Raw genomic sequence first — 20,271 nt, 5'->3', positions numbered from 1 at the left:
AGAAAAGGCAAGTAAGAGGCAACTTAATAAAGGTTTTTAAAAAACTATGTATAGCATGGAGAAAGTGGATAGAGAAAAGTTTTTTTCTTTTTCTCTCTCTCATAGCACTACATCCACTGCCTGCCTCCTCCAGCCCTGCCGGCAGCACCGTCCTCCCCCCCAAAAGGTGGACAACTCTGGGAAACGGGGGGGGGGGGTGCCGCCGCCGGAGGGAGCTTTGCACCATGGCGCTGGATATGCTTAAGACTGGTGGAAGCTTTTCTAAAGGAGGAATGAGGTGTGGCAGCTGCTCAAGGATGCCAAAGGTGAACAAGTTTCCCACCCCACAGCACTAATGCACCCAAGTGTTCGTAAGATTCAGACAGTGCAGCAGTTCTTATTAGTGCATGGCAAGCTGCTCCATCTAAAATACACGGTTTAATATAAAGGTAGCAACACTTGTACCACCTTGCTCCATGTTAAGAGGTTTTATTGACCAATGGTTTAAATATCTTTGCTAGCTAAGAGGTCTACTCTGAGGCATCAGTACTGTACTGAAGTCCTCATCCAGAGCCACGGGAAAAAACATAAGGGCCCCAGTCCTCATCAAAAAGTCTGCAACCCTATACTAAGGATTTATCATCATCAATTCAATTGTTTGCATACTCACCTGTCACCTTAGTGTCCCAGAGTGGGTTAAAGCAATTTAAAACTCAGTATTAAAATCAGTTTAAAACATGTTAAAGCCACAGGGATAGGGTGGGTTGTCAGATGACAAAGGCCAGGGTAAAGGTGGAAAAACCTGTAGTTTTCCATGTGCTGTTGCTCCCAACTCTGGTCAGCTGCAGCCAGCATGACCAATGGGCAGGGATGATGGGGTTTGTAGTGCAGAAACGTTTGGTGGATGTGGATCCCCAATGCAGATCTTACTGAGCTGGAAGGACCAAGGCAGCTTTTGTGTTCAGTTCAATCCCAACTCTCATGGAGAGAAATGTTCCCATTCCAAAATTGTCCCCTACCCACAACGATGCTATCAGCCCTCTGAGAAAAAAATATTAAGTACAGTCGTACCTTGGTTGACGAACGGCTTAGTTGCCGAACGTTTTGGCTCCCGGACGATCAAAAACCAGAAGTGAGTATTCCAGTTTTCGAAGGATTTTTGTTTTGTTTTGTTTTGTTTTTTTTAAAATAAAGTTTATTATTGATTTGTACATGTACAACAATTAAGTAAAAAACCCAACTAAACAGAACAGGCACCGAAACAAAATCGAAGGATTTTTGGAAGCCAAACATCCAGCAAGGCTTCCACAGCTTCCGATTGGCTGCAGGAAGGTCCTGCAGCCAATCGGAAGCCACGCCTTGGTTTTCGAACGGTTCCGGGAGTCGTTTCCGGAACGCATTCTCTTCATCAACCAAGGTACAACTGTACTATATTGTTCCTGTATTTCTCTACAACCAGCTATACATTTTTCCAATTTGTATCAGGAAAAATCCTAGGAATTAGAGTCCAGCAGCATATAGAGAAGGTGGATCTTTTACACACACACACACACACACACACACACACACACACACACACACACTGTACTTAGGTTTGAACCACCCAAATGAGCCCTACATCTGAGCTAACATTAAATATATATATAATTTTAATATTTTTATTACATCTGGGCTGCTTCCAGCACTCTCTCTCTCTCTCTCTCTCTCTCTCTCTCTCTCTCTCTCTCTCCCCACACAAACACAAAATTTCCATTCTACCTACCCTTCCTCTAAAAGAAGGATCAGTCTGCACACATCCCATGGAAAGGTTTTATTGGGACTCTGCCATAGATTCCAGGGATTTGTGTGTGTTTAATCCTTTCCTTCTCAGCTTTTCTGTTCAAAGCCAACGCCCTTGGAGGAAACAAAGTAGACTGCCTTGTTTTGTTCTGCTATACAGCAGGCATGTCCACCTTTCAAGAGACTGAGATCTACTCCCACTATAAAATAACTGCTGGGGATCTACCAAAGTTGTGGAGCTTTCTCTCCCTTCTTCTTCAAAATTTTGGGGTGGGGGGATTCTGCGATCTACCACAATCTACCACGTACCCCCCACAATCTACCAGTAGATCACAATCTACCTGTTAGACGTCCCTGCTGTACAGTATCTCTCGAAGAAAAACAACTGGCTTGGATCCTGATATAACTCACCTCAAGGAAGTTCATGGATGGGAAGCTTCCCCTCCGCTCCCTGAAGCACCTCTCTTGGACCTCCCAGAAGTCTCTGGGGCGGGTTGGGGGCCCTCCTAAGCAACTGGGATAGGACACCGGGGTGGGGTGGGGGTCACTGTTATTTTATTACTATTAATATCTATTTATTTGTGGCGCTATATATCAAAGTGTCTCAAAGCGTAATAAGGGGGGGGGGGGAGAGACCTACGAAAAAGCATGTAAAACTAAATACAAAAACCAGCAAGGGCAGGAGGAGGAGGAAAGGAGAACTTTCCTTCTGCGAGCTTCCTGACTGAGGTGAGTTTACCTCAGGAGCCAAGCCAATGTTGTCGTCGTTTTTTTTACCATTATGAAAGAAACCAGAACTATGGTGGTCCTTCTGAGCTGCCATTTCCACCCCGTCCCCGAGACAGGAGAGCTGAGCTTTTACAGCGAACGTCTCGATAGCATCCAGTAAAGTTTTGTCAAAAATGTATAAGTTATTATTAGAATGGCATACAAAGGATGGAGAAGTTAAGTAGGTTATGATTGAATGGGCTCAAGATCTTGGTGATAATACTGTATTGAATCTGATAAGTGGGAAAGATTATGGACAAAAACAACCAAGTTAACTGCACGTACGGTACTTAAGGAAAATTGAATTAAGATGATGTATAGATGGTATTTGACGTCGACTAAACTTGCTAAAATGTATAGAACTCAAGATAAGGCATGTTGGAAATGCAAGGAGAAGGAAGGGAATTTCTTCCATATGTGGTGGCAATGCAGTAATGTATAAGTTATTATTAGAATGGCATACAAAGGATGGAGAAGTTAAGTAGGTTATGATTGAATGGGCTCAAGATCTTGGTGATAATACTGTATTGAATCTGATAAGTGGGAAAGATTATGGACAAAAACAACCAAGTTAACTGCACGTACGGTACTTAAGGAAAATTGAATTAAGATGATGTATAGATGGTATTTGACGTCGACTAAACTTGCTAAAATGTATAGAACTCAAGATAAGGCATGTTGGAAATGCAAGGAGAAGGAAGGGAATTTCTTCCATATGTGGTGGCAATGCAGTAATGTATAAGTTATTATTAGAATGGCATACAAAGGATGGAGAAGTTAAGTAGGTTATGATTGAATGGGCTCAAGATCTTGGTGATAATACTGTATTGAATCTGATAAGTGGGAAAGATTATGGACAAAAACAACCAAGTTAACTGCACGTACGGTACTTAAGGAAAATTGAATTAAGATGATGTATAGATGGTATTTGACGTCGACTAAACTTGCTAAAATGTATAGAACTCAAGATAAGGCATGTTGGAAATGCAAGGAGAAGGAAGGGAATTTCTTCCATATGTGGTGGCAATGCAGTAAACTTAAAGCCTACTGGGTTATGATATACAATGAAATGAAAAAGATTTTCAAAAATACATTTATTAAAAAACTGGAGGCTTTCTTATTGGGTATTATAGGAGAAGAAATTCCAAAAGCAGATATAAACATATTTATGTGTGCCACTATGGCTGCAAGGACACTTTTAGCCCAGAAATGGAAGCAGCATGTAGAATGGCAGACAAAAATTATTGAAAATGCAGAACTGGCAAAGCTGACAGGGAAAATCGGAAACCAGCGCAATCAACTGTTTGAGAAGGACTGGAGTAAATTTATACAATACATGGAATAACATTGTAAACATTTGAAAATGTTTGCAGGTTTGACTTAATATTTTGCAATGTTAATTTTTGAAACTGGTTTACAAATACTAAAGTAAAATTTAAAAAATATAAAAAGAAGGTAAATAGGGTGATATAGAAATGCTAAGATGGTTGTGATTACTTAAGAAAGCCAGGGAGGGGGGGGGGGGAGTCGAGGCTTGGTACAGTATGAGCAAAGTTGTATGTGAGGATATGATTCGATATGAATGTGACAAAGGATAAAAATGAAAATTATATATATACACACAGAGAGAGCGGATCGGCCCCCTCCCCCACCTGCATGACTGGCAAGCAAAACGAGAGAGCCAACTGACGAAGCTCTCCTGTTTCCTTGCATGGTGGGAAAAACTTTACTGGATGCTATGATATATACAGGTGAAACTCGGAAAATTAGAATATCGTCGAAAAGTGCATTCATTTCAGTAATGCAACTTAAAAGGTGAAACCAATATATGAGATAGATGCATGACATGCAAAGCAAGCTACGTCAAGCCTTTATTTGTTGTAATTGTAATTATTCGTCGTTAGGCGGGTCAATTATAAATGGAATGCAATTAATGAAATGTAATAGCCATGTTTCTTTTTGTATTATTGTAACTATTTGTTTTATTACTGTGGAATTTCCAAAAGAAAGCATTTGTAAAAATTAAAAGAAAAATAAAAAAAATAAGAAGTGTGCATGCACACGAAAGCTCATACCAAAATAAAAACTTAAGTTAGTCTTTAAGGTGCTACTGAAGGAATTTCTTTAAAAAATAAAAAGTTGCATTACTAAAATAAATGCACTTTTCGATGATATTCTAATTTTTCGAGTTTCACCTGTATGGCCCGAGTGAGGCGCCCTCCTCGTTTTGCTTGCCAGTCATGCAAGGGGGGTGGGGGGAAGGGGGCCGATCCGCTCTCTGTGTAATACTAAGAGGTTCCTGCTTTCCACCCAGTGCCTCCTCCCAACTTTCTGGGAGGAGCGAACTTGCAGCTGGCAGCCAGAAAAGATGCCCGCCAGCGAGTTAAAATCCACGAAGAGCCCCGTCGCACCGCCTTGCCCGCTTCTGCGTGTTTCCCCTTCTTGGGCGCGGAATCCACTGGAGTTTCGCAGGCTGGAAAGACAATCGGGGGAAGTTGTGTAGAGAGCCGCCCTTGCTCTGCACGGCATGGGAAGGGGAGGAAAGGAGCGGATCGTGAAGGACGGCAGCCAGAAGTACAATAGCCGGATGAAAAAACAACAGCGAGAGATAAAACACAGCCAAGCCCGGGGCAGCACGGCCGAAGCAAGGAATGGCCGCCCCTGCGCCCTCTGCTGGCTCGATTTGTCCCCTTGCCTCTCCTCCAGTTTACACCATTTCCAGATGCATCTTAAAAATCGGTCGTCAGGCGTCTAAATTTAGGACACCGGGGATTTGGGGCCCGCTTTAAGTGATGAGGGAAGCGACCTCTCTCGCTTGCTCAAGGGCACGTCGCTGTTGTCAGGGCCGATGGCCAAGAGGCGCTTGCCTGAGCAATTGCAGAAATTAATCCCTTCTGCACACAGGCTGCGACAGGAACAACTCACATGCACGCACACACCCAAGTATTTGCTTACACTTCAACTGCAGACCATGACAAACTATTCAGGGAGAGTTATGGGAAGTTGTTGCACATTTTTCCAGTGGCTTCCTGGAAGCATCTCAATGGTTAACCCCTGAGAATTTGAGAAAGACCTGCTGCATCCAGCCAAAAGCTCATCTAGACCAGCATCTTGTTCTCGCGGTGGCCAGCCTATGGGAAGCCCACAAACAGGACATGACTCCCGGGAAACAGGGTACTAGACTTGTTGGAATGTTGGCATGATGGTGCCAATTGGGGCTTCCTTAGAAGTCTGCACTTAACGTGTAAAGATGCCCAAAGTGATCAGCAGTAAAGTACTGGTCCATCTGCAAAAGCCTAGCAAAGACCTGCAGAAATGCTTGATGTGTGCAGTGATTACTTTTAAAAAAATAAATATAACAAAGTACAAACAGCCAGATTCTTTTTTATGTGCCTTTATAGTTTACTTTTTCACACATACATATAAAGGCATACACATATATTTTTTATCTTCGAAATTCAGTCAAAAATACAACAGCATCATCTACTTCTGTGTGAGGTACAATTTACAACCAATTGTTGCAGTGCGGAGTGTTTTGCCTCTTACCCCAATACAGGCACTTGGCATTTTCGGACTATGGAGCATAGTGCTTTTTTAAACAAACAAACAAACAAACAGACGGGGCGGGGTTTGTTCTCTTAAGGTATTCCGCCCCCCTCGTGATTTTTCCCCCCTCCTAGATCTGCAAACCTTTAATATCTCCCTCTCTTCTTTCGTAGCCCCTCTTTGGCTATATAGGCACCATAACATAGCAAGAGTTTGCTTCTGGAAGGAGCTATTTGCTACCCCCAAAACATTGGACCACTTAATAGTTTCTTACATACATTCTGAGTGATATTCAACCAGTGTCATAACATAAGGTCAATGATTTTGTTGGGTCTGTTCCAAGTGTGACTTGGTTAAATAGCACTCTCTAATTGGTGAATGCATCTTTCTTTCATGTCCCCATTTCCCTCAGCAACTCATGTTGGCAGCACTATGTGTTAGGATTGCTGAGTGAATGCTCTGGTGTTTTCTACAGCAAATACACAAGTTGTGGAAGCAAGGCATGTGTTTAAGTTCCAGGCACTGGTTTGTGGGTTGTTGTTGTTGTTTAGTCGTTTAGTTGTGTCCGACTCTTCGTGACCCCATGGACCATAGCACGCCAGGCACTCCTGTCTTCCACTGCCTCCCGCAGTTTGGTTAAACTCATGTTCGTAGCTTCGAGAACACTGTCCAACCGTCTCGTCCTCTGTCGTCCCCTTCTCCTAGTGCCCTCCATCTTTCCGAACATCAAGGTCTTTTCCAAGGATTCTTCTCTTCTCATGAGGTGGCCGAAGTATTGGAGCCTCAGCTTCACGATCTGTCCTTCCAGTGAGCAATCAGGGCTGATTTCCTTAAGAATGGATAGGTTTGATCTTCTTGCAGTCTGTGGGACTCTCAAGAGTCTCCTCCAGCACCATAATTCAAAAGCACTATTTTTAAATACCATTTTTAAAAATGTGCATCAGCAGCCTTTACAATAAACATTCTGATTAAAGGACAAATATGGATAATTCAAAAGGATCAATTCTTCGGCGATCAGCCTTTGTGGGTACTGCATCTAAATTTCCAGATGCAGGTTCGTGAGTCCCGATGTTGGACTGGGGATTGTAGAAGCAATACATAATTTATTTACATTTGCACTGGGAACACAGAACAGCAGCAGGGAAAACCCCAGGCACTTGGGAAGTATGGCATCAGCTCTTTAGTTACTAGGGAAGGGATTGAGACTCTTCAGATGTTGTGGATTCTCAACTCCCAACAGCACCAGTCAGCATGACCAATGGTCAGGGATGATGGGAGTTGCAGTCCAATATTATTGGCTCAAAACAAAACAAACGTTTAGCGGTATATTAGCTCTGCATACAAAGAACAGATAGGAATCCCTGCCTTAAAAGCCACAAGTTACAGAAACTGCCCCTTTTCTCACACAAAATGCAGTTTACTCTCTGCGCACTGGCACATGCACAAGGAAGCATCTCGTGCCAAAAGTATACTATACTATATATATATATATCAAAAACTAAAAAAATAAAATCAGTACATATTTCAAGAATTGAGCAGCTTCTAATAAATGGGACTATTCCAACACAGATGTGAAAGCTGAAATCACAATACAAAAATAAGTAGTTTTAATGTGTGGGGGAATCCTTCAAAGCAGGCTTGACACTGATAGCGAGGCAAGACTAGAAGTGACACGAGGGCTTTCTCAGGTGTATTTATAATCCAGAAGTCAGCTCTGCTACCAGACCCCAGCTCGCTGCTGCCGATTTTGTCCGGTGTGTTCAAAAAACATGTAATCCTACAAAGGAGGTGGAACGGGGTGGGGAGAAAGACCAAACAAAACAGACAGAAGTTAGACAACTACAAAACAATATGCAGATACTTTCCTACTTACTCCATTTTACAGAAGTTATTTGAAAATCAATGCCATTTTAGTGGGGAAAGCCATTAGAAGGAATGGTTACTAATCAATATAGATCTTTATTACTTCCAGAATCAAAGAGATCCCAAATAATAGCCACTGGGGAATATAAATGGGAGATAATGCTATTGCACTCATGTGCTGCTTGTGGGTTTCACATAGGTGAGAACATAAACCTGGACAAGTTAGACCTTTGGTCTGATCCAGTTGGGCTCTTTTTATGTTCATCATGTTCTTGCTTCCATGTTTGTAAAAATTGGCACTGTGTCATTAAGCTGCAATTTAGGTTGCTTCCAGACCACATGTCTGTTTGGCATTCATCCTGATTTGTTCACAGGGAGACAAAATAATAATAATAATAATAATAATAATAATAATAATAATAATAATAATAATTTGGGGGGGGCAGGTTTGTTGTGCAATAATTCCAAATCTACTTTAATTGCACAACCCAAATCTGCCAATATGTGACTGAATCCCACCTGAAAAAAGCAACAACCTGGAAGTGACCTGAGTAGATTGAACCATCTGGTAGATTCCATCACCTTAAATATTAAATTTGATTCAGCATGGCTTTCCTTCCTCCATCTACCTCCTGGATGCATGCCACTCAATGGTGCAGCATTGAAAGCAACGGCTTGCGCCAAAGCTAAAATTGGCGACCATCAGTCCAAGAAGTGCCAGCAAATCTCTGCAGCTCTTTAATTAACATAAGGCACTTGGGAAGTTTACATGACCATCCTTATCAGCCAAAAGGAAGCAGAAAGTCCTACAGGGCTCAAAGTGCCCTGTAAGGAGCATACCTATGTATATAAAGGCCATTACACTAGACTCCAAAATTCCCAATGGCACAACATTTGAGACTATCAGACTCACTATGAGGAAGCAAGCCCCAATCATGACGGCTTTCATTTTAACATCGAGGTCTTGTGGGAACTGGACTCCAAAGTTGTCTGCATCTGTAAAGGCCTCCCTCACAAAGCCAGTCCACTGCTTGGAAATTCTTCCGACAATGTTTTTCTCATCTCTTGACTTGACCTAGTTGTTGTTTTTAAAAAAGAGATTATTATAATTGGAAATTTAAGACATTTTAAATCTTCACATTTGCAAAGCATTTAAAAGGCATGAGGCTAATGTCAGCATTTTATATAACTTGTTGAAGGGAGGCAGAGTGTGCGTAGCCTCCCAGTCTTGTTGTTTTTTGGTCTCCTGGCCAATGGTGGAGGCCAGACCTCACCTCTCTACAGCCTCAGGGTAAAGAATACAGAAAACAAGTTAACACAATAGGCGGCTGCTTCTCCCTGAACTGGAAACACCAGATTACAGATTACTAGAAGATTTCTCCCAATGCTAAACAACAAGTAGACAGGATGGCTTGTGGCATGATAAAGGGCCCTGGCCAACGTGATAAAATTTCACAGGACACGGTCCTACTGTTAACTTGCCTCAAAGTTAATATCTTCACAGCAGCTGCATACTATGCAGGGCCCGACGACTCTCAGTATTTCTTCTTGGGCTTCATTTTGGATAGCAAATTTAGGTAGACAGGGATCCCAGAGCTGTTTAATATAACCAATCGGTGTGCCTGGTGGGGCATGAACCTCCAGCTAAAAAAAAAACAATGAACAAACAGAGCTGAGTTAGAAGGAGGGGCTTCAGGTTTTTTAAGCCAAGTTGCAAAAGCTGTGAAAAAGACATGTTCAAGGAAAGCAAGTGCACTGGCTACCAATTAATGTCTCAGCTCTGTTCAAAGAGCCAGTTTTTAACATACAAAGGCTTATGTTGCTCAGGAAGCCCAGTACCTCAAGGAACCCCTCTCCCCTTAAAAACCACCCCAAACCCTGCAGCCTTCATTACAGTCCCTTCTCTCTGTGTGTCACCCAAGGGTGACTATAGGAGCCTGGCCTTTTTCAGTAGCGACTCCTCCCACCCCCACCCCCACCCCCCAAACCCTGCCATATGTGGAATCCTCTCCCCAGGACAATATATCTGGCCCCATAGTTTTATGGTGCCAGGCAAAGACATTTTTTATTAACCCAAGTTTTTAGTGGTTAAGTTAGCCTCAAAGGTACACTACTTTTAAATTTTCTGGGAACAAATTTCATCTGTTCATTTTATATTTGTTGAGTTACTTCCATGCATTGGTGGGGGTTTTTTTGTACAAAGCAACTAACAAATGCAACTACAGTGGTGCCTCGCTAGACGAATTTAATTCGTTCCACAGGTCTTTTCTTATAACGGAAAATTCGTCTAGCGAATCCCATAGGAATGCATTGAATTTTTTTGAATTTTTTTTTGCCCATAGGAACGCATTAATTGAATTTCAATGCATTCCTATGGGAAACCGCGATTCGCTAGACGAATTTTTCGTAAAACGCATTCGTCTAGCGAGGCAACCTCCACTAGAAAAAACCTTTCGTTAAGCGGAAATTTCGTTAAGCAGGGCTTTCGTTAAGCGAGGCACCACTGTAATAGTAAGGGTGAGAACTTAGAAGTACTTCCTTCTCACAGTGTGTTTCTAACTGCCAACTTTGAAGACATTAAAAGAGGACTAGACAAATTCATGGAGGATAAGGGCTATCAGCGGCTACTAGCGACCATGGGCACCTGGCTGGCCACTGTAAGAGCAGGATGCTGGACTGGATGGGCCACTGGCCTGATCCAGCAGGGATCTTCTTCTTATCTGAGGAAGCTAGAGCTGGACGGGAAGCCAGTGTAAGAATTTAAGGAGGAGCATCTCACACGGTCAGAGAAATGAGAAAGCACCCCAAGTAAATAGCCACATCTTGGTGGTTTTAGAATTAGACGAGCCAAAGGACTCAAGGAGCAACAAGACATTTACCTCTTGCAAACAGCAAGGATAGCAACAACTGGAGCACCTGAGAGGTCGCCTGAGCTCGATGACTTCCTGACCCACGTTGTCAAGGATTTTCATTGTAAATGGCCGGGAGGGTCCGCAGCAGTTCAGCGTACAGCAGTCATTTTCTTCGGCTGCAAAGTACACCCTTTGCCCCATTGCGTTTTTTATTTCATATTTGTTGGCTGTTTCAAAGCCCGTGAGTACTGAAAGAGAAGGAACAGGAGTCCAGTTCTTTTGGTCCAAATGCATTCCCCCACCGAGCTACGCAATCCAGTGATGTTGTGGGGCAGGAAAAACCTGAAGAACTTCATGACGTCACAACATTAGGCAAGTTCTACCAGAAATGACAAAGGAAGATACCAGTTCCACCGGATACAAAGCAGCCATGTGTGATGACAGCTGCATGTCACCACTTTGGCCCTCAAGAAGATCCTGTGATTTTCCCACCCCTGAAGACACAAAAGCTCAGTTTACAAGACTTATTCTGATTCAGTGAATGCGGTACCGGGAAGAGGGAAAAGAGGTGCACCCACTGGCCCTGGCTAAACAGTATAGTCAGCCAGACCTGTGTAAACAGCTTCTCTAAGTGTAGCAGGATGCCACCCAGAGCCACAGAGGTTCCCTGGGCGCTCCCCACTGCTCAATCTCCTATGTGGTAACTTCCTCATTCTTGTAATGCCTGAGGAGAGCTTAAAACAATGAAAATTGTGTCCATTTGAACAAATCAAGTGTGAAACGTGTATTGGTGTGGACTTGGCCTTTAACAGAAAGGGACTGACATTAAAGCAACAGTTATTCCCACCCCCACCCCACTCCAAAAAACACCACACTGTTGGCTATTTCTGTGTAGCATAAGCCAGGGATGGGGAACCTAGGGCTCTGTAGATGTTGCTGGACTGCAAGTCCCATAACTTACTGACTCCTGGTCATGCTGGGTCTGATGGGAATTGGAATCCAACAACATCTTGCAGGAAGGGCACAGATTAGCCACCCCTGCAGTAAAACTGTTCCCCATCAGAACTATACCTTGATACATATAACCACCAAAGCAACCAGGGATTCATTAGCTGTGATTCCTGCATTAGACTAGATGAACCTTGGGATCCCTTTTAACTCTACAATTCTATGAATCCTAATTGGCTATAAATCACATCCTCTTTTATATACATGTATGTGTGGTTAAACCACTGAGCCTAGGGCTTGCTGATCAGAAGGTCAGCGATTCGAATCCCTGTGACGGGGTGAGCTCCCGTTGCTTGGTCCCAGCTCCTGCCAACCTAGCAGTTCGAAAGCACGTCAAAATGCAAGTAGATAAATAGGAACCGCTACAGCGGGAAGGTAAACGGCGTTTCCGTGTGCTGCTCTGGTTCGCTAGAAGTGGCTTTGTCATGCTGGCCACATGACCTGGAAGCTGTACGCCGGCTCCCTCGGCCAATAATGCGAGATGAGTGCGCAACCCCAGAGTCGGTCACGACTGGACCTAATGGTCAGGGGTCCCTTTACCTTTACCTTTATGTTTGGTTAATGACAAATTGAATTTCAGAAGTCACATGCTTTTAAAAACAGGCGTTTCTCCAGCAACACCGTAAAATAAAGTCCAACCATCCAATGCTCACTCTGTAATAAACACACTGAACATCAACTTCAGTTGAGGCATAATTATCTGAAATATCTTTCAATGCACGAACAATATTAAGCAGCGTAAGATACGTACTTTCCAGGAGCTCAATCTGCTGATGAATTAATATCTGATCAATCTATTACAGGGATTAAAAAAGCACATGTTAAAACTGGCATATAATAATAAAATTACTTACTTATATAATAATTATCTTACAACCTGTTTACATTATTCACAAAACCCGAGGGACTGCTCTTTTAGGCATTCCTCGCATTTTGAAACACATAAATTTAGAAGCCTCTTTAATGAAGAAAAGCAAAAACCAATCAATATAATTTGCTTCCTGGTAAATGTGTCAAAATTTGTATGTGGAGAGTAACTATAGTTGCTTAAAGTTAGAGAGCAAATATAATGCTGCTAAGAAATTTCAGAAATCAGCAAATGGAATTCTGAGCCAATTCACACATAAGCCCCTTCATGTGGCCAGGTAACCCTCTATATGGTGAAAAGACTCTAAATCAGGGCTGGTGGCCCTTGTATTTTGGGGGACTTAATTTCTGAATGACTCATTTTTGTGGGTTTTTGTTGTTGTTTGTTTTGAAAGGGGTTCCTTCACCCATGGAGGGGCTTTTCTGAATCTGTGGGAGTTGGTCAACCATGCTCCATGTGTGTGCAATGTAGAAAAATGCATATGGGCAGAGAGGAAGGGGCAGAGGGAGAGATACACATGGGAAGAGAAGAACGGAGTACGTGTGTGAGAGAGGGGAGTTTTGCATGTGTGTGTGGTCTGTGAGAGAGAGAAATGTGGTGTGTACATGAAAGGGAGAGGTGCCTTTTGACTCTTAAGTTTCGTTTCTGCAAACTGCTGATTCGGGTGACGAGCGATGGCAGTGGCAATTACCACCACCACCAGTTAGAAAAAATGCCCCTTTGTACTGCTTTGAATATATATTTCAACATCAAGGAGCCATTTCAATGGTTATTAAATGGATCCCGAATGCTTTCGCATCTCCCCTACGTGCGATTGGATATATGGGGGAGAAAAAACCCTGTAGCGTGACAGAAGTATTACATACTTGTATGCTTTCCTTTCGTGAAGCTGAGGCTCCAATACTTTGGCCACCTCATGAGAAGAGAAGAATCCTTGGAAAAGACCCTGGTGTTGGGAAAGATTGAGGGCACTAGGAGAAGGGGACGACAGAGGACGAGATGGTTGGACAGTGTTCTCGAAGCTACCAACATGAGTTTGACCAAACTGCGGGAGGCAGTGGAAGACAGGAGTGCCTGGCGTGCTATGGTCCATGGGGTCACAAAGAGTCGGACACGACTAAACAACTAAACAACAACAACAATGCTTTCCTGAAGAAGCGGAACATAAAGAGAAGTACCTGGCTTAAATATTCCAATCCAGGAGGGCAATTGGGAACGGAAGGTGGTGCTGGCATCCACATAGCACCAGGAGGTCCATTAGGTTGGCCTACAGCTTGGGGGACACCATAAGCTTGCTGAACAGGCTGGAATGCGTAGGGTTGCTGTCCTGGAGCACCTTGGGGGGGGGGGAATGCAAAATGACAAATTTTACCTTTTGTATTATAAAAGACTTTTTAAAAAACCCAACTCCCTACACCAGGCATAGGCCAACTCGGCCCTCCAGCTGTTTGGGGACTACAACTCCCATCATCCCTGACCGCTGGTCCTGTTAGCTAAGGATGATGGGAGTTGTAGTCCCCAAACAGCTGGAGGACCAAGTTGGGCCATGCCTGCCCTACACTAACAGATTTGGTGCAATAACTTTCAATGAAATTTACATTAAATTCCAACTATGGCATTTTTTAAACGAAAACGTAGGGTGTGAATATAACAAACAAGTAAAAGAAAATACTCTCCCTCTGCAGCACTACACAGAAATTAGAAAATGTGTGCATGCGATTGCACCATTGGAAATGCAATGCATTTTCCCCCCCCTGGCAAGAGCCACATGTTGGGGCATACTGAACTCTCACAGTTCTGTGAGTACCAGTAGGTGTCTACTCAGAAGCAAGACCCGTAAGCAGTCTGGGAGCAGGCAGTCTTGCAATGCTCTGGTCCCGCCATTTGTTGTTGAAGGCACATTTGTGGTATCTTATATTCTTGTAACAGCTCTTTTGCACAGAACTGCATTCACACGAACCAGCTGTGTTTTATTATTTAAAAATTTAAATACAATTGGCCCTTGCTGGTACTGGAGATGGGATGGAAAATAAAAGAGAGGGAAGGAAGCAGCAGCCTTTCATGCAAGTTACTCCAAAATTTCAGGGGTCAGCAAACTTTTTCAGCAGGAGGCCAGTCCACTGTCCCTCAGACCTCGCGGGGGGCCGGACTATATGTATTTTGAAAAAGAAAAAGAACAAATTCCTATGCCCCACAAATAACCCAGAGATGCATCGTAAATAAAAGGACACATTCTACTCATGTAAAAACACGCAGATTCCCAGACCGTCTGTGGACCGGATTGAGAAGGCAATTGGGCTGGATCTGGCCCCTGGGCCTTAGTTTGCCTACCCATGCCTCAAAATCCTTGCTGGACTTGGAGTGATACAGCTTTTTAAGAAACAACCAAGCCCTGCACTTTTCTGCAAGTCTGGTCTATAAAAAGAAAGTTGTATTTCATACACACACAGAGGGAGAGAGGGAGGGAGAGTAAACAGATACCTTCCTGCATGCCCCCAATGGATCTCAGGTTTCGGGAACATATGCTGGGCAGGAAGGTGTTAATGGAAGGGAAGGAACAGCAACACAGGCAGCAAATACATCCCATGAAGCCCCCCCCCCCTACTAGTGTGGATGGGAAACACAGAGGCATATGTATTGCAATATTAATGTACCACTAAATAATAAAAGTATATCAACATGGTTTACAACATTTAAAAGATAAGAACCACATAATAAAAGCACAAAACAGGGTGGATAAAAATAAATGACTTTAAAAAAAAATTTTTATTTAGATTATTATTAATTTTATTTAAATCGGATTGTTTTGATTTAAATTGGATTTTTAAAATAACATGCTTTGGGAGGAAAAATCTTCCTAAAGATAGTTTTCTATTTAGGCTACATTATAATCCAAAAGTTATTAATCAGGAAATAAGGATTTAAGTTTGTCATGTGTGCTAAAACTCTGTCTAAGTTATTTTAAAAAAAAAAGTTTAACCGCATCATTTAACTATAATGTTATTGCTTTAGTTAAATAAATTGTTTAAATTGTTATTAAGAAAATGATTATTTTTCTCCTTCCAATAAAGTACAGTGCTACCTTGGGTTATCAACACCTTGGGTTACCAACACTTTGGGTTACAGGCTCCGCTAACCCAGAAGTAGTACCTCGGGTTAAGAACTTTGCCTCAGGATGAGAACAGAAATCATGCAGCGGCGGCGATGTGGCGGCAGTGGGAGGCCCCATTAGCTAAAGTGGTACCTCAGGTTAAGAATGGTTTCAGATTAAGAACGGACCTCTGGACGAATTAAGTTCGTAACCAGAGGTACCACTGTACAGCAGAAAAGTTGTCCAAATATAAACAGTTAACTTATTAAACCTTACAGTAATTTAATAATTATCTGTCTATGTATTTCTAATAGTACAGTGGTACCTCAACTTACGAAGGCGAGCTGTTCTGTGGCGCTCTTCGTAAGTCAAAACCTTCAGATGCCGAAGCATCCATTTTGCGCATGCGTGGAGAGCGATTTTGCGCATGCGCTGACCGCGCACGCCGCTTCTGCGCAGGTGCAGAACGCACGCGCAGCGGAAATACTTCCGGGTTTGCCAACTTCATAAGTCGAAACCTTCGGAAGTCGAGGCATTCGGAAGTCAAGGTACCACTGTATAACCAAAACTCTAATTGTTGATATACCGTAACTGTAAAAACTACTTTCAAAATTTATTATTCCAAAAATGAAACCTTCATCTGGTTGTAAATACCAGCAAGAATGAGTTTTTCTGTAAAAATTTTTAAGTTAAATTAAGTCTTACTGACTAGTGATTCAAATCAAGTCTTACTGACTAGTGATTTAAATCGATTTGATTTAAATCAAATCCACCCTGGCACAAAACCTTAAAATGAAAAACAATCTAAAAGCAAAAAGTGCCTTGACTATGGACGACTTTGTACAAGCAAAACATGCAACTGATGGCTGAACTATGGCCCTTACAACCCTGCCTGATCAGCAGTCTTTGCCTCATCCCACGCCCAAGATACCCCGCCCCACCAAGCATCACCCTTCGGTTTGCACAAGGTGACCTTTCTGCAACTGCAATCAGGGAAGCAATTGTGTCTTGCCTTCCCAGCATGGCTTTTAAAGTTCAAATGATAAAACGGATGCGTAAGCTGGATGCATGCATGTTCCAAGGGATAAACACATCCCTTTCGTTGTTTTAATTTAAAGGGCTGCATCAGAAGGGAACATCATTCACATTAACGTCATCTTGCATTACGCACTGTGCCAGCGGAATTAATGGGATTCGGAAGAGCTATGTAAGAGGCAAAAGAGTACCTCTCCCATTGCTATCATTGCTGTTCTTATTTAAACAGCACTGCTGCACAGGGCCTGAACTCTGCAACTTAGCCATGTGAACGCACCTGAAATATTCTGATGGAGGGCAGTATATAAATCAAATCATGCAAGCAAAAAAACAAATAAGAAATATGTTCAGACAGCACTGAATGGATTAAAGCAGCTTTAGATTTATTAAATTAGGTTAGCAAACATAAAGTCCATGCAGTTGAGGGGAATAGTCATAATCAATTAGTCAGAAGATGAATAAAAAATAGCCAGCCATGGTGTATGGACAGATTGAAAGACTTCAGGTGATAACATTGCAACTCTATATGCCCAAGAACTGATTTTCTTATATGCTCCTGATTTTCCACTCCCTCTGTATTGGCAGATTATCTGAGAAACCATGAAGTTCTACCATTCATTTGTCTTCTCCTTTGTGGGTATTTTCGTAAGCAAGAAATGGACACAGGCTACAGCATTGAAAGAGATGTCCTTAAATTCAACTGTAGTTTCAAATTTAAAGACAAAAGTCTCTTCTCTGACAATATAGAACATCTAGAACAATCAGCAACACCCCATCCCATTTGCTTTGATGAGACTTATGTAAAAGAACTACAGAACCATACAGATTGTGTCCTATATTAATAAGTGCAATTTGTATTTTCAGCTTCAACCACTAAAATGTTGAATGGGTAAATTCAATGGGAATAGTTATCAAGTGTGTCCACAGATTTTAGGATTAGCTTGAACACAAGGAAGCTAATGATCTACTACTAGAGCCTGTACAGAGCATTTGCAGGGCACATGCAAACTGGGAAAATAGATGAACAATCTCTTTCCTTCTTTACAAAAAGCACCTGCTGTTGCTTTGTATAAATGGCAAACACAAACCAACATAGCCATCACCAGTTTCCATTCAAAAGCGTAATGATCCCATAATTTAGATTCATTTCATTACAGGAACATTTTGCTTCTGAGAGGAGGCTTCTTACAAATACAGGACTTTGGGCAGAATATATTTTCTGCTGGTGGAGAAATGCTTTCTGTTTCATTTTATGCAAAAGCAGTAACACTGGATGGAGACCCATCCTGAACTGTGATCAAAACATGAAGCTGAACAGAATATGGACATTCCCACAAATGGTCTACATTTCTATGGTCAAGCTTAGCTTCTCCATTACATCTGCAAACGAGGCAGTGGATGTGCTGGATCATTGTTTTGCCTCAGTAATGACTTGCTGAGAGGTAAAGGTAAAAAGGTAAAGGACCCCTGGATAGTTAAGTCCAGTCAAAGGCGACTGTGGGGTTGTGGCGCTCATCTCGCTTTCAGGCCAAGGGAGCCGGTGTTTGTCCACAGACAGCTTTCCACATCATGTGCCTAGCATGACTAAACTGCTTCTGGCGCAACGGGACACCGTGACGGAAGCCCGAGTGCATGGAAATGTCGTTTACCTTCCCGTCGCAGGGGTACCTATTTATCTACTTGCACTTTGATGTGCTTCCGAACTGCTAGGTTGGCAGGAGCTGGGACAGAGCAACAGGAGCTCACCCCGTTGCAGAGATTCGAACCGCTGACCTTCTGATCGGCGAGGCTCATGAGGCACTGTTGGTGGGTGGTTCCCTTAACCAAATGGATGGAAGGTGGCCTGCTCCTGATAGGGTTATACTCCCTCTGAAAGAGCAGGTACATAGCTTGCAGGTACTTCTGGATCCACCGCTGTCGCCTAACGCTCAGGTGGCCTCGGTGTTGCGGAGTGCTTCCCATCAGCTTTGGCTGGTGGTCCAGCTGTGCCCTTATCTGGACAGGGATAGCCTAACACCTGCTGTCTATATTGTGGTCACCTCTAGATTAGATTTCTGCAATACATTATACAAGGGGCTGCCTCTGAAGATGGTCCAGAAACCTCAGCTAGTGCAGAATTCAGTTGCTCTCTGGGGCAAGACGGTTTGAGCACATAACACCTAAACGGCCTCGGTCCAGTATACCTGAAGGAGCGTCTCCACCCCCATCGTTCTGCCCGGACACTGAGGTCCAGTCCCGAGGGCCGTCTGGCAGTTCCCTCGCTGCGAGAAGCCAAGTTACAGGGAACCAGGCAGAGGGCCTTCTCGGTAGTGGCACCCGCCCTGTGGAATGCCCTCCCACCAGATGTCAAAGAGAATAACAGCTACCAGACTTTTAGAGGACATCTGAAGGCAGCCCTGTTTAAGGAAGCTTTTAATGTTTAATAAATTATTGTATTTTAATATTTCTGTTGTAAGCCGCCCAGAGTGGCTGGGGAAACCCAGCCAGATGGGCGGGGTATAAATAATAAATTATTTATGATGATGATGATGATGATGATGATGATGATGATGATGATGATGATGTATAGAATTTACATGCAGCGCATCACTGCAAGTGATGTTGAGATGTGTCACAACAATGTAAAATACAAGTTTATGTGCATAACAACTGCTTACCTGGAAAACCAGGGGGATATTGGCCAGGCCCTGGGGCATACTGACCAGGCCCAGGGGGGTACTGAGGGTATCCATAAGGCGGCTGTGCTGCAGGGTATGCAGAACCAGGGTACCCAGGAGGTGGTGGGAGAGGTGCAGATTTATCTGCTGGAAGAATGGAAAGACATTTCATAGCTTCACTTCTTGAACACTCACAGATATATATATTACATTTACATTTATGCAGAGAGCAGAAAACATAAAGGCAAAACACGGCATTATACTGCTTGAGTTTTACTCCTTCTTTAGGGATCAATCCTGTTTGCACGATCTTCCAGGATTTAGTGGGGTTAGGATTCAGAGGAACTCTGGCTGAGATGGGAGGTTCCTGGCACTGTCGGGCTAAGATGGCTTAGCTACTTTATATGCAGCTCAGCCAGATCCCAAGTCAATTCAGCTTGACCACATGACCTGGAAACCTGGCAAAAGCTTTTTCAAAGGTTTGTTTCCACCTTGCCAGGCTTAGACCGACTCAACCGGCAGTTGCCCTGCTCCAGAATGAAGTTTGGATCTGGGGAACCTTTGCCAGCTTAATTTATGCCAAGCTTGCTCTATGCCACTTTCTAGTATATATAGGATTTGCTCCTTAATTCAGCTTTACTTTTAGGTAAAGACAAAACAAAACTGGCAACCACCAGATAATTTTACAAAAGGGTGGTACCACAATTCTAATAGCAGCCAACGTATCGGGGTGCAGCCACCCTCCAGATGTTGCAGCATTGTGCAGGGTGGTAAAAGGGCCATCAATGCATCAAGCCAATGTACCTGCCAGGTGAGCTGCAGTAT

At 43.0% G+C, this 20,271-nt stretch overlaps 1 protein-coding gene across 4 annotated transcripts in view; it reads right to left on the bottom strand.

The window, feature by feature from the left end:
- Positions 1-5,904: 5,904 nt before the first annotated feature.
- Positions 5,905-20,271, bottom strand: part of LOC118093799 (phospholipid scramblase 1) — a 60,105-nt gene continuing 45,738 nt past the window's right edge. For 2 of the 4 annotated variants that reach the window (XM_060274496.1, XM_035133516.2), the window contains exons 3-9: positions 19,447-19,593; positions 13,842-13,999; positions 12,547-12,589; positions 10,815-11,035; positions 9,418-9,579; positions 8,849-9,010; positions 5,905-7,849 (exon numbers count right to left, since the gene is read on the bottom strand). In XM_060274496.1, the coding sequence (XP_060130479.1) occupies positions 7,790-7,849; positions 8,849-9,010; positions 9,418-9,579; positions 10,815-11,035; positions 12,547-12,589; positions 13,842-13,999; positions 19,447-19,593 (953 nt within the window). In that variant the 3' untranslated portion in view covers positions 5,905-7,789. The remainder of the gene's footprint in view (positions 7,850-8,848; positions 9,011-9,417; positions 9,580-10,814; positions 11,036-12,546; positions 12,590-13,841; positions 14,000-19,446; positions 19,594-20,271) is intronic. The other 2 variants (XM_060274497.1, XM_035133519.2) reach the window with 1 other exon arrangement.

This window comes from Zootoca vivipara, chromosome 5, assembly GCF_963506605.1.
Source record: "Zootoca vivipara chromosome 5, rZooViv1.1, whole genome shotgun sequence".
Classification (NCBI taxonomy): domain Eukaryota; kingdom Metazoa; phylum Chordata; class Lepidosauria; order Squamata; family Lacertidae; genus Zootoca; species Zootoca vivipara.
This window is presented reverse-complemented; position numbering and strand designations above follow the sequence as displayed.